The sequence below is a fragment of the Orbicella faveolata genome, unplaced genomic scaffold (assembly GCF_042242905.1).
Source record: "Orbicella faveolata isolate gen_17 unplaced genomic scaffold, um_ofav_v1 contig_24, whole genome shotgun sequence".
In the NCBI taxonomy this organism is placed as follows: Eukaryota; Metazoa; Cnidaria; class Anthozoa; order Scleractinia; family Merulinidae; genus Orbicella; species Orbicella faveolata.
Window position 1 is genome coordinate 31135049 of NW_028301552.1, and position 23959 is coordinate 31159007.

At 39.4% G+C, this 23959-nt stretch overlaps 2 protein-coding genes across 3 annotated transcripts; both read left to right on the top strand.

Moving 5' to 3' along the window:
* LOC110064982 (mitotic checkpoint serine/threonine-protein kinase BUB1-like) lies at positions 1–13633 on the top strand. Of its 2 annotated transcripts, none has more exons than XM_020772084.2 (18): positions 1–298; positions 384–443; positions 555–693; positions 1121–1317; positions 1856–2013; positions 2996–3189; positions 3778–3966; positions 4612–5096; positions 5529–6190; positions 6904–7012; positions 7662–8443; positions 8919–9052; positions 9461–9547; positions 9943–10032; positions 10828–10982; positions 11490–11649; positions 12450–12559; positions 12709–13633. In XM_020772084.2, exons 1-18 carry the CDS (start codon positions 147–149, stop codon positions 12875–12877), a joined length of 4032 nt encoding a protein of 1343 aa, XP_020627743.2. In that variant the 5' UTR covers positions 1–146; the 3' UTR covers positions 12878–13633. The 2 variants fall into 2 exon arrangements, with proteins under 2 accessions (XP_020627743.2, XP_089147551.1); XM_089291425.1 differs by having other exon boundaries at positions 4612–5074; positions 5498–6190.
* Positions 13634–19142: 5509 nt separating this feature from the next.
* On the top strand, positions 19143–22943 carry LOC110064990 (tumor necrosis factor ligand superfamily member 15-like). The gene is made up of 5 exons (XM_020772091.2): positions 19143–19805; positions 20014–20085; positions 20445–20528; positions 21546–21615; positions 22426–22943. The coding sequence occupies exons 1-5, from the start codon at positions 19725–19727 to the stop codon at positions 22770–22772; spliced, it is 654 nt and encodes a 217-aa protein (XP_020627750.1). The 5' UTR covers positions 19143–19724; the 3' UTR covers positions 22773–22943.
* Positions 22944–23959: the final 1016 nt, after the last annotated feature.

A 23959-nucleotide genomic window follows, 5' to 3' on the forward strand; every position in this document is an offset into this window, starting at 1 on the left:
GATCAAAACGCACAGCGGTAACACGGCGGGAAATTTTGAACTCAACGCCCGATCGCCGATGTTCGGTTCTTTGTCCATTTTAAAACTTGAAATTTAGTCTCTTTCGTCGCTGATTCGGTTTTTAAAAGGTTGCAGATTTTATAAAGATGGACGCAAGTTCCAATTCCTTCGGTGCTAACGAATGGGAGTTGAGCAAAGAGAACGTGCAGCCCATGAAACAAGGTCGCAAGATGGCGAACTTGGCGGTCGCTCTTGCTCCAAGTTCTGTCGATCAAACGCGTATTTACAAGGAGAAACGGTGAGTAGTTTCCTATACATCTTCAAAACCAAAGGCTGGTCAATTGAACAGATGAATTTTAAGTTATATTTTTGCATCTTTTCAGAGAATTTGAAGCGCAGATCAGAACTTACGAAGGTGAAGACCCTTTAGATATCTGGTACAGGTATGCGACAGATACCATGTAGTTTGCAAATATCTTGCTTCACGTGCAACATGCAAGGTAAGAATATTAATTTCTGCCTGACGATACCCTGTTTTGATTTATATTATCAAGGTACATTGTATGGACGGGTGAAAACTTTCCTAAAGGAGGAAAAGATCTGGGAAGTTTACTTGAGCGTTGTATAACAACTTTCAAAGATGAGGAAAGATACAAGGATGATGAACGATACGCGAAAGTTTGGATTCGTTATGTGAGTAAAATCGATTTTACTATCAATAATATAGCCAAAAATTCCCTGACTGAGGTTTTAATTACCTGTAGATCAAATACACTACATGTAAATAAAACTGACATACATGTACAATGTAAAAATATGGACATAATGGTATGTTTCATATATCCCATTGCCAACCAAACTAAAAGTTGAAGTACAGCGATGCAAAGAGTCAGCTAAAAGCTGGCTTGTCAGTGATGCCAGTTGGTAAGACATAAATGTATATTTTCCAGGAAGAGAAACTGAATCCCGCAAAATTGTTGGAGCTCGTATGTATGAGTAAATTTATACCGTGCCATAGAAAATACAGCCAATCAGAATACAGGAAAGCCTTGGATATTTTTATCTGTATTTATCTCAGCTTTACTGATATCAAAATAATAACTTCTGTATTTTTTTTTAGACTGACATCTGCACAGAACCTTTAGATATTTTCAACTACATGCACAGTCAACAAGTATGCAGTGGTCTGGCTTTGTTTTATGAATCATGGGCCAAGCTGCTTGAGAGTCTTGAAGACTATCACAAAGCTGATGAAGTATTTAACTTGGGGATTAACAAAAATGCTCAACCAGTGGACAGATTGCGAAAGCAACACAAGTAAGAATACATTCATGTTTAATGACATTTAATGCACAAACCCTTCCATGCAGAACAAGCACTACTGACAGAAATGTTTCAATCAAATCAAATAAAACACAAATATCATACATGTACATGTATGACAGTCACACCCAGGGGCTCCATTAAGGGCTGGGCGTCAGGCAAATTGACCAGCTGTGGGGATGATTTTGCCCATCTTGTTTGACTATCTAGAGCTCAGATTGGCTAATTCTAAGGCACTATTCTCCCGTGACGCCCAGAGGCAGATTACAGGCCTCCAAAAACAAAGTTTGGTCATAATGGAAAAATCTTAAACGTTGGCCTCACGGTATTGACCTCGCTATCACCTGGTCAACAAGGCAAGGTCTCAGTTTGAGATTTTCCAGTAAAGACCTCACTCTCAGCTAATAATTATAAAATAGCTAATAATAAAGAGCCTATTTGGGATGTATCAAAATGTAAATACTCTTTTATAACTTGATTGTTGCACATTGTTGTTGACCAAGATATGATTGTCATCACCTTTATGTTGCAGAGCGTTTGAGTTACGTCTGGCTGAAAAAGTTTCAAACGGACTTCAACAAGTGTCATTAGCAGAGGAGTCTGGACCTCAGAGAACAACTCTTGGAGGCTTAAAACGTCAAGGGAAGAAAGGAACTGTTGGGACTAAGCGAACTGGAAATGCCACTCTTTGTAAGTTATTGCACAAGGCACCCACATGTGCTTTGTTAATACACAGCTGTCATTAAGTTTTGATTCACATGTAGCGTAGATTTTCTTACCGGTAGCAAACTTACTATGATGTGTACTTTATGAACTGTATCGACAACAGGCAAGTTGATCAGTGGCATCAAGGGTGATCAAGCATACTCTGCTGCAAGCCGTCCAAAGTATGCTATAGGGCCTGCTCAAATGAGCAATTTATAAAAATAGGCAACATAATTATGAAAGATAAAACAATTTTCTTTAGAAAGTGGCCATCCACAGCCTGGACACCCATCTGGCTAAAACCCTGCTCTGCTGTAACATGCGTTACAGGTTACGACCCTTAATTATTGACATTCCTGTTAATAATTCTTTAGCCTTATAGTGTAGTAAACATTAATTATAATGTGTAGTTCCAGAAAATATCTTAATTACCTCCCCCACGAAAGGCACATTTCAATTAAGCTTGATACATTTCTTTAAATGTTTTGGTCTTAGAGAACCCCCACCCCCAATTCCAATCCCTTCTGTGGAGGGAGTATGGATGTTTTCTGGAACTGCACAATCACAAAAATAACACTTATGGTAAGGTACAGTATAGCCTACATACACAATAGTCAGGTACAGTAGCCTGCATAATCAGACTTAGGTGAAGAAGGCAGAACATTAAATAATCATTTATTCTGTGGCTTGTGTACATGCTTTTTTTTTCAATAATAAAAGCAGTTTTTCCCAATAAAAACTACTAACAGTGTATGAACCAACACTTGCAGTCAGACCTTTTTTGAGGTGGTGAAGGTGGAACATTTTCATTCTATTCTCTGGCTTGTTTAGCTACTAACAACTTGTATGAACCTGCACATGTAGGCACAGAGGTTATCTTTATTGAATAGTGCAGGCTCTTTTAAATATATTTAATTATTGATTGCAGAAGTAATTTGTAATTGTCTCGCCACCTTTTTTTTTTCAGCTAAAAAAGGTGGGATCAGTGTTGCCATGCCAACTTCAAACTCAGCCAGTAATGGCTTCAAGATATTCTGTGATGAAGATCCTGGTATACAAAGCTCGTTACCCCCATCTACAGGGGAGTGGCAAATGCCACCCACTGAACCAGTGATAAAAAGGGAAAACACTCAGAAGCCAGGGAAATGGACTGATGCAAAGGTAGAGCCAACAAAATACATACATGTACACTGTAGTTTACTTTGTATTCATCTACATACATGTACATTGTACAGTGGTGTTACATACTTACATGCATTATGTACATTACAGTGTACAAACAATTTGTGCTTAGTGTTTATTAACATTTTTTTTGGCCTTCAGTGGGATGAGTTAGTGGGATGAGTTAGTGGGATGAACAAAAAGCATCTACATGTACATCACTCACCCACCATTTTGCTCATCCCAAACTACCCAATAGCCTTGATCAGGCTAAATCAAGATATGTGTAAAATTCAAGCTGAAAAATGTAATATGTTCTGACATAGCTGGAGTGACACTACACAGGTCTTTGAAGAGCTACAACCTACTGTACATGTACATGTATATAGTACATTTATTAATTACATGCACATTCCCTCTGACTGTCAACTTGTATAATATTTTGCCACTGATATCTGGGATGCTTCTTGCGCAGAGGTACAGATGTGAAACCAAGTGCACATAATTATTTTTATCAATGACTGCTGATTTCTATTTAGCCACTGGTCATTATTAAGTGACACATGTCATTCTATAATTTCATTTTAGGTTTCTCAAAGACATCAACCATCTGTACCTACTAATGACATTCCACACAAGCCTGCTTTCTTTGTCCATGTGGACGATGACATTACCAACCACCCTCCCCCCACTCCTCAGCATGTTTCGCAGTTTGACAAAGTGTTGAGCTCTAGGAAACCAGACAAACCTTCAGTGATGGATGCTCTTAGAAATAAGGTAAATTTGCTGTACATGTGTACATTACATTTTTATATTCATTGGAGGTAAAAGCGTAGAACAACAATTTATTATAAACAATCAGTGTTTCCGCCAGAGCGCGCCATTGCGGGAATCCCACATTGCAATCAGAGATGGCCCCCAGAAAATTGAAGAAGGGGCCAATTTGGCCCTTTTCTTTTACAAGACAACAGGCTTAACCAGGCATAGTATTTTAGAAGCCATCCCAGGGTTCGAAATTGTGACCAATACGGTCACCAATGTAACTAACATTTCATCCTTGGCGACCAAAATTCAGCAAAAATTCTGGTTTAGTCACCATAATGGCAACTACATTTCTCTGTGTTGACGATCAATCCAGTTATTTTGTCTCACATTATATTCTAGACAATCATATTGAAAGATCTTTGCTTCTAAAACATTCAACATAAGAAAAGAAGTCAATCCATCTTTTTGCTCTGTGTTGATTATCTCACATCGGAAAACTTCCAAGTTTGACAAACCCTTGATCATTGACTATGTCATGTACGCCTAAGGACTGTTCTCTTGTAATGCATGGATCATACTAGTATCTGATTCAAAAGAAATTTATTGAGTAGAAACACTTCAAAAAGCACTTACCTTGGCTCATCTGTTCACTTATAGCCAGAAAATGCAGAGGGCCAGAAGAGCAGAGTTATGTATTGCAAGGAAAAGATTTATGCAGGAACACAGGAATTTTCCTTTGAAGAGCTTCATGCTGCTCGGATATTTTCCAAGATAAGGGATGGGACATACACACCACCAGTTATTGATAAGCAACCAGAAAATGTTAGATACATGTACCCAAAAAGGGAGGTTTACTCCTTACTTGAGGGTGAGTTTCAGTACGAAGAAATTCTCGCCAGAAGATATTTTGCTCGTTTGAAGACACAGGGGACTTCAACAAATCTACATGTACAGCAAGGGGCCCAAAAGGTGCTATCTGGAAGTGTGCCTTCCAGTGCACAGCAGATGGCAGGAGATCAGAGCTTATGTCGTGGTAATGAGCCCTGCGCCATGGAGATTGGAAGTTGCCAAAAGAGTGTAGTTAAGACATCAGGTGCCGCAACTACCGATGGATATCTTCGTTCTATGCCGCCAAGTCACAGGTACATTATTAGGTTTTCTTCGCAGGTCTGGCCAGTGATGTACATATTTAGCAGGCTAACAAGTGAGTTTGACAGACATCTTTTGCTTTTACCAAAACATTTTTGCTAGTGATGGTACATTGCTGTACATACCTCTAAACAAACGCATTTCAGTCAGTATCTTGTTGTCTGTATGTGTCCTGTCCTGTTGCCTGCCCCTCACCCCCTGTTCCAGGTACATGTATTAGTCAATTGGTATTACCCCTTATTTGTTTTCTTGTTTGTTTTTTGATGTTGTTCTTGTTGTTTTTCATTTGTTTTTTCTTTGTCATTTTGTCACAGCTCCCCAACTTTGTGTAGCCAAACTTCTGAAAAAAGGTTATTAAACTCTTGTGGGTGGACACAATGGCAATCAAAATTAGTGAAATTTAAGTCTGCTCATTTCTTCCACAGTGTGGGTGCTGAACCTGTTGCTAGACGTGGTCTTGCCTTTGCAGATCCACACAATGCTTCATATCCCTCTGCAGAGAATTTAAACACATTTACAAGCTGCCCTGAGTCAGTTCATGCCATGCCGCCAAGTACTTTGCAGTGTGGATACCAAAAATCAGCATTCCAACCTGTCAAAGTCAGACAACATCAAGATCAGTTAACTACAAACAATTTACGCCCTCCACAAGGAAGCAGGCGTCTTGACCTCTCCAGTTGCAATGATGTGGAAAATGTGTCTTGTAAACCTGTCAATGAAGTAAAAACTCCTGTAATTTTACATGCGGGGGCCACTCAATTCAATGATTCAGTGTTCACACATACGCCAAACAACGGCAATCCAGTGACTACTGACAAATTTAAAATGGCACTTAGAACTCCAGATGCCAACAGGTCTGGGGATTTTAACAATTCCAATCTGACAGGTCCATCGCCAACATTGTTCACAAAACAGGCTTTAATGGTAGTGGGGGACATGTTTAGTGGGCCTCTTGACTCAGAACGTGACTTGACTTTGGGCGTTGCTCAGCAGCCAATGGATCAGATGGACAAAGACTTTGAAGCAGCTTTCAGCAATGATGACTGCACCACTGTCAACCCATTTTCAACCGGTTTTGGTGGAATGGGTAGGTTCAAAATTTCAAATCCAAATTGTCTCAATGTTACTCATAATTATTGATAACTGGGAAAAAGCAATGATACATGTACATCTATGGGGGATAACCATAACAACGGCAACCACCAGGTGCCATCACACTGCTGGAATCTTTTTATTCAATGGAGAAAATTTTTACTTTTAATTTATTCTTACCCATAATGTTCAGTTCCAGAACTGAACATACTCCCCCCACAGAAGGATTGGAATTTCCTGAGGGGTGGGGGGGTTCTGTAAGACCAAAAAATTTAAAGAAAATGTATGAAGCTCAATCGGAATTTCCAGAGGGGTGGGCAGGTGTTAGAAAAATTCCCTTCTGTGGGGGAGGTATGGATATTTTCTGGAACTACACAATAAGGGGAGAGATGAGTTGGGGACAAATGGTTGTAACATAAATGTGATGCAACACAAAAGATATGACCTGACCTTTAAAACTTGAAGGTCCAGAAACCCTTGCAAAACCATCTGACTACCCCAAGCAGAGGGTGTGAACCTGCTGGCTTAACCTGAATTACACTTATTCACAATTTATTGGTGATAAATCTGCATTTGTCACTAAATATATTTGGTATAGTAAGTATACAAGTATAGTAATACATACATGTCACAGAAGATAATACTCAACTAAATTTGTGTCATATCATAAATAAAAACAATGCCTTCATTCTACGTCTTTCATTGAAGGTGGCCTCGGAAGCAGTGCTGGGTTTGCTATTTACGATGAGACTGCTGCTGATAAGAGAGGCGACGAAGTAGAGAATTCAGAGAACGGACCCGAAGATAAAGAAAACATGTATGTTTGGACAATTTACATCTGTTGCTCTACCTCTCTCACTCTGTAATTCTGAAAATGATTTGTCTCGACAGTACTAACCCGCTCGACTAGAGTTGTTTGAGATTCGACCTAACAAGTTTCCATGCTGATTCCATGGCTCAGGAGGTCATTTTTGTTAATTTCCATGTGTAAGTAAAGAAGAATCAAACACACTCTACACGGATCCTGGTGTAGATGTGTAATTAAACGTATGACTGTGGAATCTATCAGGTCGAATCTCAGATACATGTATCTGTCTTGCAGAAGAAGAAAGTAGTTACGGATTTCAGTCACGGTACTTTGAGTTATTTTGGCCATGTACAAAATTACCTTTAAATTGAAGGAAACCTGAAAATAGTAGTTTACTTAGATGGAAAAACACCAAAGAGATAGTAATAAACCATAAAGGAACAAAGATGGTTAAGGATGGAGGAGATTAACGCGGATTTTAACAACGAACTTGAAAAATCTAGGCTAAAGTTTTCGAGATGCGCAAACCGTGACGTAGCTCTTTTTAACGACTCTTTATTCGGGCGAAAAGCCACAATTTATGCTGATACTACTTGTATCTTGTTTTATGTTAGAAGCAATTGCCTTAGGTTATCTTATTGTTCTATTTCAATGACAGGCCACCAACAGGTATCCATCAAGAACCAACCCACCGACCCTTGGCCGGCATCCTTCAGCCGTCCGTGGGAATTCCAATCTGTCCAGTTGATGCTGACGATGAGCAAGACGAGCTGATGGAAAACTTGGAATGCGATGAAAATGCACCACGCAAGAATTATCAGCCTTTGCAGCCACAGGATAAAACCAGCGAGGTGTCCCTGGCGGATTTCACTCACGATCAGAGCATCGTCTCTGGAAGCTTTGCTACCGCGGCACGCATGGCCTCGACTCCGTTCTGCAATGGGATTGGTCCAATGTCACTTCCCAGCATTCCATGGAGCACAATTCGCCCAACCAATGAAATGCCAGAATTGAATGACTTGGCTGCTGACGGAGGAGAATTCTCTTCCGCGCACGCGGATGGGGCTCAAGCAGGTGGTAGCTTCATGTCAACTCCCAGTAAAGTACTGAGTCCAATATTCGAGGGAAGCCACGAGGATTCCAAATCTACAAATTCCAGCCATTCTTCCAATGGATCATCCAGGCGAGTTTCCTGCTCCGCCAGTGCGTCGCAGCACAATGGTTTAGAACTGAGTAAGATACAAGAAGAGACAAGCATTTGCCAAACCGATACTGCTCCAGAGGCGAACAACGGTGGTTGTTCTGTGGTCAACCCTTTCGCTGGCGACGTTGTTAACGATTTTCTTCAAAGGATAAATCCTCCTCTGTCGACGTATGAAGGATTTGTTACGACAAGCAAAGAAGTTCCAAGGATCGTTTCCAATGCCTCAGTTAGTTTAGGTAGGTTTGCAATTACACATGTTAGTTTGTCAGTGCGAAATTATCTGATCTTCTAGAGAGTCTATCCAAGCCACTTTACGCAACAGGAATAACAACTAACGAAAATACGTTTTCAGCAGAGCTGTCACAATAACCTTATGCACATTCAAGCTTTTTTCGCGATGTGTAAAATTACAAGCCAAAGAATAACCACAAAATAGCATACTTTACTCACTTAGGTTAAGGTAGAGCGCCGAGGAAATGCATGAAATAAGTCAAAGAGGAATTCGCGCAACAGTATACGAGCTCTAAGAATTATTAAGCATGCAGAGACTCCCTCGCCAAAGGGATGGCCTCGACAAAAGCTTAGTTCTGTCGATTTTTTTATTTTTATTCTTATCTTGTCTCATCTTATCTTATCTTATTTAAGGAAGGGGTTAGTTTAAGGTGTTTTCATAGTTGAATTTTAGATTTATGTATTGTTACTTATTTGAAGGTGACGACGACACATACCATGTTGAAAAGCTGATAGGATCAGGAGCTTTTGCCAAAGTTTACTTGGCTAATAAACGAGGAGATGCTGATGAAGATGATTTTGAAACAGATGACGAAAGTGCCGTAGTGCTGAAGGTAGTAAATACACTTCACCTATAATATTCACTACAGTTCGTTGTCAGAAAGCTGCATGAACCTGATACCTGACCAATAACAATCTTGACGTGACATTTTTCCCGCGCTTTATTCACCTTGAGTTGTGATTGGCTCATTGCATGACTGATCGTGATTGTCCAGTAGGCCTTCTCGAGTTACCTTGTGCCTCTATTTCAAAACGAGTCCCGTGCAAAACCTTTCATATGAAAATGAGTTTGATTTGCATGAAAAAAGAACCTGCAGGAGGGACATCTTTCTATATGAATAGTTTTGTTCCAGACAACAGGAACTCGGAAAAGTTTTGTTGTGTGTTAACTTAGCGTTTGGTCATATGCTAACATCCCGTTCATTTACATGAACTGTATATCTTAACTTGACGACCGACAGGTGCAGAGGATCTCGATCGAATGGGAGTTCTATGTAAGCAGACAGCTTCAAATGAGAATTCAAGCGCGTGGCTGCTCGAAAGAACTGGTAAGTCTATCGCTGCTCGAGCAATCTTAAAGGAACCACGTCACGGTTTTGCGCGTCTTGAAAACTTTAGCCTAAATTTTTCAAGGTCGTCGTTTGTGATCCGTGACAATCTTCTCCATCCTCAACCATCCTTGTTACTTGATGGTTTATTATTATCTCTTTAGCGTTTTTCTATCATGAGAAACTATTATTATTTAGTTTTAGGGGTCCTTCAATTTAAAGGTAATTTTGGACGTGGCTAAAATTACTCAAAATACCACTTCCTCCAAGTATGTACTCTATGTAACAGAATCAAATCACTGTTATGCTAAACCTGGCAATTAAGTTCAAATTTCATTAGCAGAATACCTGTTTGTAGCGTGGTAATTTACTCAACCGCTTTCTGTTTTTCTCAGCTGGCGATGTTTATGAATCCAATGGCAGCGTTTGTGTACTCTAATTCATCAGTCTTGGTGGATAAGTACAAACCGCTTGGTACTATCTTGGTAAGTAGTGTTAGTAATAAGGCAACAGGATAGCACAAACTATACAAACTTTGGATTAAACCAGAGTGTTAATATAGAAAATATAGAAATGCATTCTACAACTATGAGGAAGCTAGAAAAAGAAAACTAGATAATCAAAACTGTGACAACGCATTACTGTGGTTGTTTACCAATTAACCAAACATCTCAATCGCTAACTACCTTTGGAGGCAGTTCTTTTGTTCCAGTTTGTACGGACCCGGGGTCACCCCAACGGGGTTTTTCCGGCAAAAAGTAAACGCCCCCCTTTCACGGATTCGTTGCTTTTTGGTTTTGAATCAATTAATAACCAATGACATGAACTACACGGTTCAAGTCGCCGATGTCTGACAGGGGAAGTATGTTGTGCGTTCAAAAAGGGACCCTTGAAGCTCAGGTTATAAAAGGTAGGGTGAGTAAAGTCTGCATACGAGCCAAGTGGCTCATCAAGCCGGAGCTTATCCCGGTTTCAGTAGCATGAAGCGACTAGGAATATTTATACTCCCCCTGGATGGGATGCTGGTCCATCGCAGGGTTACCCCCAGCATTAAATTCTCCAGTACCCATTTGTACACCTAGATGAAGAGAGCACCGTGAGCCCAACAACACACCACAGTGTCCTCGGCCAGGGCTCAAACCCGGACCGCTTGGCGTTGCTCCGGAGTCGAGCGCACTAACCATGAGGCCACCGCGCTTCCCACTACTCAGGCTATATAGCTGAGTTTAATTCATCCCGTGATATTTCACAAAGGTTACATTTGAGATCTTTTCCCTTAGGACATGGTGAACAAATACAAGGTGAAGAACAAGACTATGGAGGAAGGAGTGGTGTTTTATTACACTATCGCGCTGTTGACAATCTTAGAAACCCTGCACGCTTGTGATGTCATTCACGGAGATATCAAACCTGACAACTTCCTTGTCTTGGATAGGTAACTTTTTTTTCTTTTTTTTTTTTTCGTTCTTCTCCCATCAGACGCTTCTATTCCCGCCCTGACTTTTGGAGTTGTTGTCTGCTCAAAGCGTATTGTTTTTGTCGTTGCTTCACCTTTTTCTGGGCAATAAGATCTCTTTATTGTTAATACGATAATCGATTACTTGTCAGCTGTAGCCCCCACGGTCTGTATCCAAAAACAATCGCGAGTACTCGCGAGTATCACGAACACTGTCATGCTAGTGTATCGCAAGGATGAGAAGTCATGTTACCTAGCAGCATAGGTGACAAAAACCGCGAATTCAGCTGGTAATTGCCCTTTCTCTCCCCTCCCTTCCCCGCCCCTCCGTAATAGCAAAAGACAACTGGGTAGGGGAGGGAATAGCGGCATTGTCTGCTGGTTCTTTTATTCAAAGTGGGCATTTGTTCTAGGAAGTGCTGTATTATCGATTATTTACGTGATAAAAAAAACTCGTCTCTAAAATAACGCCGATTGTGTTTTCAGTGATGTAGACACTCTGGATGGCGCCTGCTTGAAGTTGATAGACTTTGGTCGTAGCATTGATATGACTCTGTTTCCAGCTGGAACAACATTCAACACAAACTGTTACACAGAAGATTTCCAGTGCATAGAGATGAAAGAATCAAGACCTTGGACCACACAGGTACCTGACGAACCCAGCTTGCAACTAACAATAAAGATGTTCTTAATACTAGTGTGATTTTCTTTTGTAGCGTAGACAACGAGTAGTCCCTCTTTCGCTTAGTCCGTCGAGCGAGACCGTAAATAAACCACGAGGGAAAAAATGGCAGCGTGAAATCTTGAGGGTGAGGCCATTTTTTTCTCGCTGTTTTCTTTCTCGTCACGAACAACAAACTAAGCGATAGAGGGACTACTCTTTTTTTATTTGTAGCGAGGCTTCTGTTACAACAAGTCACAATTTAACAAATAGATTCCATGTTGCTGTGCGTCTGTCCGGTAATTGATCACGGCTGACGTCAAAATGTGGTAAGAAGAGGCAGACGAGGCAATAGCCGAGTATGTTACTGATGTCCTTACCGCATTTTGACGTCTTCTGTGATCTATTGCTGAACAGACGTATGAAATCTATTTGTTTTATACAATAAAGATACAAAACAAAAACACTGTTTCATGACGTCATCTATGCGTCTGTCCTCTAATAGCTCATTTGCTCCAAGAGACACGCCTGCAGGGAATCATGGTAGTTGTATTCATCAAAACAAATACCCAGTCCAAGATGATGAATGCAACTACCATGATTCCTTGCAGGCGCATATCATAGATGGAATTATAACTAAGAACCGATCAAAATGCAAGAAATATTTGACTGATATAAAATGATGTTCTTTAGTGGTGTGGCTAGTAACATTAAAGGTGATTTTTGTGGCTCAGCCTGGCTTTTCTTGTACCGACTAATGGCTCTCGCTTCTTTGCATCCTACAGGTCGATACTTACGGCTTATTGGGCACAATTCACTGTTTCATATTTCTTGATTACATGAAAGTCTTCAAGGACGAGAAGGGAAGATGGAAAATTACGAAATCGTTTAAAAGGTATGCATACTGCCAGTAATCGGTTTCACGCTGGCTTCTGAAGTAACTACTCGTACTTTGGGACGCGCTCAAAAGGCTTGTAAAACCACTTTATTATAGATCTATCAGGATTAACTAAAGAAACATTTGCTACTCTATCATTTTTTTAGGCATTGGAGTCCCATCTGGGAGAAGCTCTTTGACTCACTGTTAAACACGCCAAGCTGTTCTGAGCAGCCGTCTCTACGAGGTTTCCGAGAGGAGTTTGAAAGAATGTACCTTGAGGATGATGAAAATTGCTCGAGACAAAGGCAGAGGCATGAAGTGTTGATGTTTTAGGCTGATCTCTTGAAACGCTTTTGATTGGCATCCTAAGTGCGTGATTGACACTGACGCTTGATGGGCTTCCGTCGATGAACGTTTTTCAAATATAATACGTACAGTCGAAAACTAGCGTTAAACCGCGAAGCATTGCGTTTAGGTATGTTTTGCTGTAAAAGTTGTACTAAAATTTCCCGCCTTGAGCTCGAGTATTTTATCAGCATTTCATTTGTTTTTCTCGAAAAATACGGTTGCGACGAACTTTGTAACTGTTGATTGTAATTATTTCTGTACAGAAGGGTCTCGTATACATCAAGGAAGGTTTCACATAGAGCGATGTATAGTCTACTTGGGAAAGTTTTTCTAGCATTTGTTTGTAAATGTCTGTGCACTTTGTCACATGGTTGCCAAAGGTTACGGAAAGGACTTGGGAAAAGCTAGAAAAAGGCAGGGAATGTGGCATTTGTTCGGAGAATTCTAAATTTCCTTTCGATGTCAGGGGACAGCTTATGGGATTTTATTTTGTGTTTGCTCTAGATTTTGATAACGAGATTCTAACATGGTCGGCCGGAAATGTTCTCTGTCGTGTTTATATTGGATGGTTTTCCTTTAATCAGTATTATGGTCGCTGACAAGTCAGAGACTGGCACCCATGTCAATGGTGTATTTTATTCATTTGAGTTCTCGAAGGAAAAAGTACAAAGTAAAATCAAATGCGTGATCATTCGTAGACACTCAAACACATTTTAATAAAGAAGGAATACTCAGTGATAAGCTGTACAGTTTGACTTCATAATGATTGAGAGGGAGAATTATATGGGAGGGGGGGGGGCGCTACTGTGAAAATCCAACCACGCCCAGCACTAGTTAAGGGTAAAACAAATTTGCAGAAGGCGTCCAGCTTTTCGGGAGGGCCTCAGGAGGCCAACCTCAACCTCGTGCCCGGGGTCTTCTCGATGGTCCTCAAAATGTCCAGCCGCCGGTCCAAAAAGCACCACCGAGAGGACCCTGGGATGAGGTTCAAAGGTCATCTTGCAGTGAGGACTAGCTTGGTGACCACCACCTGCAAAGTGAGCGCGAGGAGATTGGGTTGTTGTCGCCAGCTTAGTCACAATCGACCATTAGACAACTGAGAGAGGAAAACTATCAAAGCAGGAATCTTCGCGGTAAGAGAGCTGCGTAGCGAAGCTTTTTTTAGTTAAAACCACCGTTGGTTCATTGAGCTTAGATGTTAGAGACTCGTTTTTGGCTTTTGCAGTTTTACAACTTGGCCGATGGTTTTAAGATGCAGAATAGCCCTTTTCACGGTTAATTTTTCTCATTTGCATTACAATGTAATCCAACGTGGATGCGAAGCAATTTCGGGCTAAAACTACAAAATAGCCCGAAATTGCCTCATACATACTAGATTTTATTGTAATGCAAATGAGCAAAGGTAACCGTGAAAAGGGCTATTCCCGTAAAAATAAAAAGTAATTGGAATAATATTCACAATATCCGCCAGTAACTGGTGCATCAAAAGGTTGTTTAACACAGAAACAGCAAAAACGTTTTTATCTCGAAATATCTTTTTCGACGAGAGTGATTTTTGTACTATCAAATGTAACTTTTCACTGCAACTGAATATGGAAAAACGCAGAAACGTGTTTTTAACGCTTTGGGTCTGGAAACTGAGGAACAAAATTCGCTTTGACTTATAGCTTTCAAAAGGTAATTCGGACGCTCGCATTTAGAGGTCGTGAAAAATTCGACAATTTATTTTATTTCAAAATTCGTGCTATAGTTTGATAACCAGCTCTATAAGCTTTAATTTTATATGAGGTTTAGATATCTTCTGTTCAATCCGGACGCGCTACATCGCTTGGACGCGAGACATCCAAAACCGTCCAAAATCAATCGAATGTGCACGACTATATGTCTCAAAGTCCCTTGATCAGAATGTTTCATTGTTTTGCAAACTACCAGAATAGTTTCCGCTTATCCGTTTACTGAAATGTTTCAAAATTAATACACCGTTTTGCGATCCGGCCATCGCGTAATAGTCTAAATGTTTTTTGCAGAATAATTTTCACCGCGACTTATTTATTTCCGACCATGCAAACATCACTAGGCTCAATATTGACTGAAGTTTGACAGCCTAAAGAAAAACTTTTTAACATTCGTTTCTTCAGTTTGCCATGTAAAACGTTCGGCGCGCGCTGTAGTTTACCGTCCATATGGATCGCCAGTTTCTCACGAGTTTAAAATAGCCATGGTACACTTTGACGGACGTCAGTATTGGCTCATGGAGATCTGGATTAGTATCAACTAGTGGACACAGAAATACGCTCTAGTTTCGGTTACAGTGTTCCTTGTACTTTCTTTTAAATAATCAAGTGAAGTTAGTGAGTGATTTTCAATGTCTTGAAATTCTATAATAATGCAACTGGCCATGCAAAACGGTATCGAAATATTAAACGAGGAAATAAATAATTCAAATTGGCTGATATAATAAAACGGACGACTTATAACACCAGATTATACAAATTAATTAGATCTCTTGGAAGTATTATTAACCATATGGAGTGATCAGTTGTTAACGTTATCCCAGGATTAAACAGAAAGAAAGTTCCCACAATTATTATAGTTGCTTCCAAATAATTTGGCTCGACAGAAAACACTTCTGAGATAGAAATGACCAATATCTCTCTTAAATGCAAAGTTTACATTCTTAGGCCTCTGCGTCTGTGGACATTTCTTTCGTTCAATAAATTACCGAATCACACCAATTAATATCTCCCCTACTTCTCCTCTAAGACTTAAAGAAAAATTTAATTTGACCCTGCAAAGTAAAATGAAGGGAAAATCAACAGCAAGTAAGAGCAAAAATGAAAACTTAAATCCTAAAATAGCACTCGCGTAAAAATTTCGTGCTGTACGATGAGACAATACAAATAAACACTGGAAAAACAATACGAAATGTTAATTATTGTCACACACACACCGATTAGATCAAGTAACAAAATGGCAGACATGTCATCTTCGCTTTCAACTGTCTCCCAAACAGGTCCGTGCCTTTTGTTCGTTTGTCGATCTACTTGTTATAATTTGAACAATAAGAAAGTTTTCTTCCCAGTTCCAATTTCCCTAAGAGGTGCCTACGCTTCCTTGTTATCAAAAGAAACTGAGTGTTTGATTTTCACATATGTTCAACGAGAAAAAGACAATTTTCTCAGTTGTCAAAAGTGACAGTTTCGTTAATTTTGCTTACAGAAAACCTGAAGTAAACTATATTTTGTATTCGCTGAAGTTGGAATCGACGTTTGTAGTTTGCGGAATGATTTTGGTCCGCGCAAATGAAAATTTAATGCAAAATCGATTAAAATACAATAGAAAAATCTCGATTTTGTATTTGGTATTTGGTTTTTTTTTTTAACTTGTTGTTGTTGTTTTCTGTTTTTTGTTTTTGTTTTTTGTGTGTGTGTGTTTTTTTTTTGCTGCATTATTCTACACTGATAATCACTGCCACTGCCACTGATCCACGAGTCTTTTTTTGATAAATTTCGGTTTCGGCCTAAGCCGGGCGCTAAGGATGGGCCCTCAGTCCTAATTCATGCATTTCTGTAATCCAGATGAACCATTGCTGATTACGATGAAAGCAAGATTATAAAAGCAAGAATTAAAAATCCTGCTCTTGCATTGATTTCAAATTTGTTTCACTCGAGCTCAGGATTGCAATAAGTGCAAAAAAAAAAATTTTAAACGAAAAGAAAAGGTCATTTGAATAAAATGCAGAGGCACGCGTATATAGCACTCTCTAATTAAAAGCTGGTTCCTTCGCAGCGATTGCCATACTTCGGGAAATAAAACTGAGTACATTAGCCGGTGAATAGAACGGGAAATGACTGTGAGCAAAGTTTTATGATGTACAAAATGCTTTAACATCGAATAATTTTACAACTGAACAAATGATCTTTTCGCCTGGTCCAGTATTAAATAGGTCGGTCAAACACAAATAATTTCATTACCGAAATTTCCACTCATATCGATCAAACAAGCTGGAAATTTTTTGAAACAAATATTTTTCAATGCTCTTATTAATGACGGTGATCGAGATTGCTATAAAATAACGGATCACTCACTTCAGTTTTTTAGTGAAGATGGATGTCTTTGAAATTTCCAATAGCGCAATGACGCTAATCAGTTTTGGATTTACAATAACGTGACTACTATTGAACCAAGTCAAATTTTTTGCAAATTGAGCGATGGCGGCCAAGGTTTAAAAATGTTAACACAATAAAACTGGTCACAATTTTACTGTTTAATGTACTGTGTAGCTCACCTAGATATGAAGATTATTCTCCGTCAATCCTTTGATCGTTAACAACCGATGTTTTCATTTGTTGAGCGTCTTTACACAATGTTGTTTTTGGGCTTGGTTGAATGAAAAGTTGTAAAAGTGACGATTTGCTGAATCGAAGTCGACGTACGCAGGTGCCCATGATACAGAGCCTTAATTAAAGACGAGACAGATATAATAAAGTATTTTTATAACATTTCTGAACGTTCTTAGCTTGATTCGTAAGTAAAGGCTTAAAGTAATGGCGCAATGCAGTAGTTTCATCCATAAAGTTATTACAAATATCTGTGTTGAGTATTTCTTCACGTACAAGAAGCCAGATTCTAAGCTATCCTGCTTCCATAGGGATACCCTCTCCGTTAATCCCGTTTAATATAACGACATTACTGAGAAATTAGATAATGCCGAGGAATTGTTAAATTTTGTTCGAATTTCTGATTAATTTAAGAGGATAGCTTTTACACCAATGTACGTACTCTCTGATTGCGGAATTTTTTATTCAGTTGTTGAGAATGAAGGACGCCGGTAGTGGAGTAACTTGGTGGGAACACATAATTTAGACAGAAAGCAACATAAATACAGGTAATATACACTAGAAGCTTTTATACTCGATACTTGAGCCTACTGCAAAATTGGTGGATCTGGACCTCAGTCACTAACTGTTGTATGCAATGTAAATTCGTGTTGAAAATATTGTTATATATGGCGAGCTCATTTTGTTGTCCTTCGTTTCCAAAAACTTTAGATTCGCTTTATCTGCTTCATAGTCTTCCGCACCTTAGTTAATTCTCGCTCAAATGAACAATGTAGTTATTAACAGACAAAACGAGAAAAAAATATCAAATAAAAGTCCATCCTAAGATCTAGAGTTCGCGAGATCGCGCGTTTAACTTGTAGGTGATCGAAATCTTCTTTGATATTCCTTTACGAATCGTTCTGTAATTATTCGAAGGGGGAAGCGACTGCCAACACAAAGTCAAAAGGTCCAAAAGCCTAAGGATAAAGCTTCATCTTTGCGAGAGAAAGACAAAATGACGGTCTAGAGATGCTCCCTAAGACATGCGTGATTGATATCCTCTCGCACACTAACTGGAATATGTTTGTGCGCTCTTTTATCCGCAGTAAGACAAGGAACTAAGGAAAGATGTCTGTAACGACTAAGTAAAAACTGATCAGAATTTGGTTATGGCGCCAATTAAGACCCACCGATCCATTTTTTAAGTAGGAACAGAATGAAAAGCACCCAACATTTCGCAGTTTCCGTGGAATATTAATTTCTAATTGAGCTCTGTAACTACCTTAAAATTCCGATTAAGTCCTTTTTGAGAAGTATGACTTTGACTTTCCCTGATTTAGAAACTATGTTGCTGTTTTCGGATTTGTAAACTCTCGTTTAGATACGAACAACTGCCAGTTACGATTCTCGCAAAGGCAACAAGAGCTGGGAAATTAGGAAAATGATTTTGCTATATGAATGTCTGTAGCGTTCGCGTTTAGCTCTCCTTGACAAAAAACGCGCGATAGACCGAACTATGCAGGATTACACAAATATCCCTGAAACGGCAGAAACAAACTGGGAAAACAGAAACGGAGATTCTAAGTTGTAAACTATAATTTCCTCCTTCGCCACCCTCGAAAGATTTTTGAAGATTGCCAGAGAGAGACCTTGCTATTTAGAATTATGGGGGATTGCTCTACACAGGCAACAACATGTAACAATATAATGACTATTTAATTGGTAAAGCAGATCCTAAAGTATTAAATTGTATTATTTGAATCAATTTTGACTTAAGGTCACTTTCATCAATGCCAAGCTCTTAACAGAAGGTTGCTTAAACGTTGACTTCATGACCGCTTCTCGTGACATCGCGAGAACAAGAGGAGTTCTTTCGTAACCGTTTTTCAGGGTTATGGTTCAAATTTGCCGTATGAATTGTTATTTTTTTCTTCCGAAATTTCGCGTGACTTTTATCTTCGGTTCTAAGACATTTTAACACCCCTTTTATAGCTAGCCTTCTAGCTTTTAACTTTATTTTTTCATTCTGGATCAACTACGGTTGTGAGTGAATACCTGTTGTACACGTGTTTATTTATCGCGCAGCCAATGTGCCATACTTTGTTACAGGAGATAGTTAACTGAACCAGATTTATAAATTTCAAAGCCTTGGAAAAAGTACAAAGTTAACGAAAAATACTAATTTGAAAACAAAATATCTGAAATAATCCTGTTGAGATAACACAAGAGAAGAGTTTTAGTCTGGTCTAATAGTAGCAAACAGCGAACGTAAGTGAATCGCCCAACACGAAGGGAATTCAAGTTCCTGATTTTCTAATCATGAATAGGATGATTGACAAGCCAGTCATACCAAGTAATTCACCACATCATTGAAACAATAGGTAGAGACCTTTATTTGCTAAGCCTACGTTCAAGATTTTACTTGCAATTATCGACAATAAATCAAAACATCCGTCGCTTTGCACTCAGTCTTGACTTGTATCGGTTGAGTGAAGATTGTTCTACTAAAGATGAAGTTCGTTCTTGCCATCGTTACCCTCGCCTGTGTGAGCTTTTGTTTCTGCCGTGCCGGAATTCAAGTTGGAAACCGAGTAAGATAGTCGATTTTCAAACTAGAGTAATTACCCTATCTTAATTACCTTAAAGCATTGCTAACCAAAATAGCTTAAAAGAAAAGAAAACTCCTTCAATGCACACGTTTTTCACTCTCTTAGTTGAAAGAGAGGCTTGCTGCAGCCATTTATCACAGCCAAACTCTTCCTGTTCAAAATTTGCTGATCAGTTTTGTTTGCTTCGCAGAAGTTATGTGCAACGCCAAGCAATCCAATCAACATTAACATCCACGCCGCTAAATACAGAGACGGTGTTAAGGTAAGAGAAACAATTAATTTCATCTTCCCAGTAATTGTACTTCAGTGGAACATTGGGAGCAGTAAGCAGCTGGGTTAACGAAATAAGGAAGTAAGAAAAATGTACCCTAAAATGAGAAATATCATGGCTAGCACAAATTGTATATATTCTAGGGACTTTGTCGGTGAATCCTAGGTAGCCTGTAAAATTTGGTTATGTGGCTGATATAGACAATGTCCGTATTAATTTGTTGCAGTATTCCTAGCTTTGCTTTACTTTCTCATATTTTCGTCAGTTTGTAAGAGTTTCTGATGATTCCGTCCGGATCACACGCGCTAAGTGATTTTGATACGATGTTTATTTTTTGACGGTTATTATAGGCTGAAAAGGGCGCGAAAGGTGACTCCGGAGCCAAAGGTGAAAAGGGAGATGTTGGGACATCTTCTTGTAACTGTCGTTTACAGGTAAGAACAGGTCGTTTGCTGTAGATTTTTTGATAAGGTTTTGAAATCTCTCTCCAGTTTGGATAAGGTCCTCATTTTTTATGAAGAGCAAATTAAAATTGTTTACCAAAATGAATCCAGGCTAGATGCCATTTATGTTTGTTTGTGTGTTTTTTTTTTCAAAGTGTTTGGAGGCATAGTTTAAAAAAAAAGTGACGATGGTACTGGTGTTGGCTGGGGGGGTCCATGTTTTAGTTCATATAAACAAGACTTCTCGTACTTACATGTACTTTTATATAAGTTGACTCCTACTTGGTTGTCCTGAAAAATATTGTAATCTACCGCCAACTACACAGACTCGTACCCAGTCGTTAATTACAGGTCAGCTTGGATTGCTTCGTTGATCAAGTAGGCGTTGGCTCTTAATTGACAGATTTATTTGATGACAAGAACCGTGATTGACATAAATTATATACACTGATTTAAAGGCCTTAGGTTATTGTGTTTCAAACCAGTTTTTTAGTAGAATCGAAGTGAGAAAGAAGTTATTTTAGTCTGTCTGTTAAACCCGCATACCTGGAGAATCTGTTTGTTAAACCCGCTCACCTGGAGAATCTGTTTAAGACTCAGTGCTAACCCTAAACTGCGACTGCTGTAACTACCCGCCAGAGAAGTAAGTTGAAATGCAAGTTTTCTGAATTTAACTTTGAGATAAAGATTTATTTGTGTTTGTTCTGATTGCGAATTATAAATGTATTTCTTTTAGATCGAATAATTATTAAACCTTGGCTTGATATTATGCGGTTTGTGGTGGTCTTTTGAGCTAGCCAGTTCCATGTGCAACATGGATAGTTTCAAAGAGAAAGCAGTCTGGATCCCATGAGACCCTGCGCGCCTTAATCCACCCCTCGTATCCAATCTTCTGTCCCACAAAACACACACACACACACACACACACACACACACACACGAAAAGACTTGGTACGAGTCTGCCCACTACATCTAAACCTGTTGTATTTCTAACATACCTTTGAATAGGATCCGAAGAAACCTTCCGCGCACATTGACTCCACTAATCGAGGAGATGTCACTTATAAAGTAAACGAAGGTAAAAGTTGATGGCGAGGATTTTTAGTGGTCTTATGGATGCGTTGAAGAAAGGAAAGGGACGGATACTATGATGAAAAGAAGAAAAGGCTAAAATGTGGCGTTTTAGCCTTTTCTTCTTTTCATTATAGTATCCGACACAAGCACGCTTCTTGTTAGAGTCAGTCTATTTTAGGGGTGGCGAATGGTAAATGCGAGACTTTGCGAGACGACGAGATTAGCGTTTTTCTTTGCGAGCCCGAGACATTTTGATTTCTTCAATTGCAAGACCGAGACTTTAAATGCGAACTCAAGACGTTCAGGTTCTAAGATGTTGTGATGTCATTAAACTTTACTATAAAAAAATGAACAAATCGGTACTTCGCGACTTTCTTAGCCTTGAAAAAAATCGAGACCGCGAGATGCCCATAACCGCTTAAAAAACGAGACTGCGAGACGCGTGAAATTCGGCAAAAATTTTGCGAGACCCATGGTTTTTGAAGGACCATTCGCCACCCCTTATTTCGGTGTCCGGCAATATTTTTGTGTAATTCATTAATGCAATATTGCTCCATCCCTTTCCCATCCTTCTCAGATACCTTAAGAATAACCCATTCGTTCAAACATTCTTGAAATTCCATGGCGCCTTTTATTGTATATCACGGGCGCATGACGACAGTCTTAAACTCTTCTTTAGCAGCGAAACTAGAGATAACTGGTCTAGATTTGCACATTCCATAAAAGTAACATGAATAATTTCACAAGTGGCAGACTTATAATTAGAGGTTTAAAAACAGAATGTAGTAAACATCATTCATGTTATGTTTTGTAGTTGTTAAAGATTGGAATCTCAAGTCTGCCTACAGCCATCTTGCAGGCGGTATGAAGTACCATGACGGGAAACTGACAGTGCCCATCTCTGGACGGTACTACATCTACGAACAAATTTACTATCGCGGGTATAGAGGGAAACCCGTAAGGATTTCTCTCCTTGTTAACAACAAAATCGTCGCTATGGTCCACCCAACACACACGACACGAAACGCAGACTTTGCACATTCGACAGGCGGGGTGTTCTACCTTAAAGCTGGAGATGTCATTACGGTGGCGGCCACACATTGGGCTGGGATAGCTTTCATGCACACGCACCACAGTTTCTTTGGCGCATTTTTGATCTGAACGCCTTGTCAAGCTCCCGTCCTGGATAACTCCTTTGGAAAAAATACGTGGATAGAGGGAGGTTACTGAATCGCTATTACTAGTAGCTGCATCGGTTCGCAAAATGATTTCTGGCTATTATACAAGGGTGTAAATTTATGGTTTACAGAAAAATAAAGGATTATAAAAGAGGGCAATCTGTGATTTGTTTGTTTGTTTGTTTGTTTGTTTTTACCATTACCGAACAACAATTTAGAGAGCGATACTTACTAACCTTCTCCGCAATACCCTGTACCGTATTTTCTCGATTAAACGTCCCCGGGCTCACGGATCAGGCGTTTATGGACTTTTGCAGTTTATTCGAGCCTGAAGTTTATTAGAGTTTTTATTCATTATTTTTAGGGCTTTAAGATATCTTGTAGTTATATGTAAACCTTATACTCGAATATAAATTCCTTGAGGGTCTTATTTACGAAATCTACGTGGGGGATCTGGCATTTAATCGAGAAAATATGAAATATGGTATTTTTCCTTTCCTCGCAATTTACCCGTCAATGTCCCCGTCGTCCAACCAAACATCATCGTCTACTAGCCGCGAAAAAATTACCCGTGAGAGCTAGAGCAAAGCATGCTTACAGAATTCTAACCGCCAGACCACCATTAGCCTACTAAAAGAAGATTGGAGCAAAAATGGAAGCGATTTGATATACATTCCTGCATGTCGCTTCCCTGTCAATAACTTTTTTTCTGATAGTACCGAAGCCTTCGGTACTATCAGAGTTATTCGATCGGTCGCTGATCCAAACTATCCCGGCGACGCCTGTTCCAGTCAAAATACTTCATAATTCTATCAATGACACAAATAATTTAGACCTGGTGATCTTTGAGTATAGTGCTGAATGTTGTTCTGATGATAATAGAATTAGGTAGAATTTTATAACTCGCTCACCTAGTCAAGCAATTAAGCACTGGCGATTTTATACGTTTCCTATTGAATAAACGTACTACGAAGATACCAGTAAGGATATGCTTTGTGCTCTCAGATCAGAGTAGTTTTTATTTGAGTCTGCTACACTACACGATTGGCTTAAAAAACTCGCGTCATTTTTTTCCCATCAGGGCCTTATTGTTCAGAGCCCGATTAAGAGAACCCAGGATTAGCGAAAATTTTGATTTCAATTTTTAAACTTTTCGGTAAGGTTTTTGGT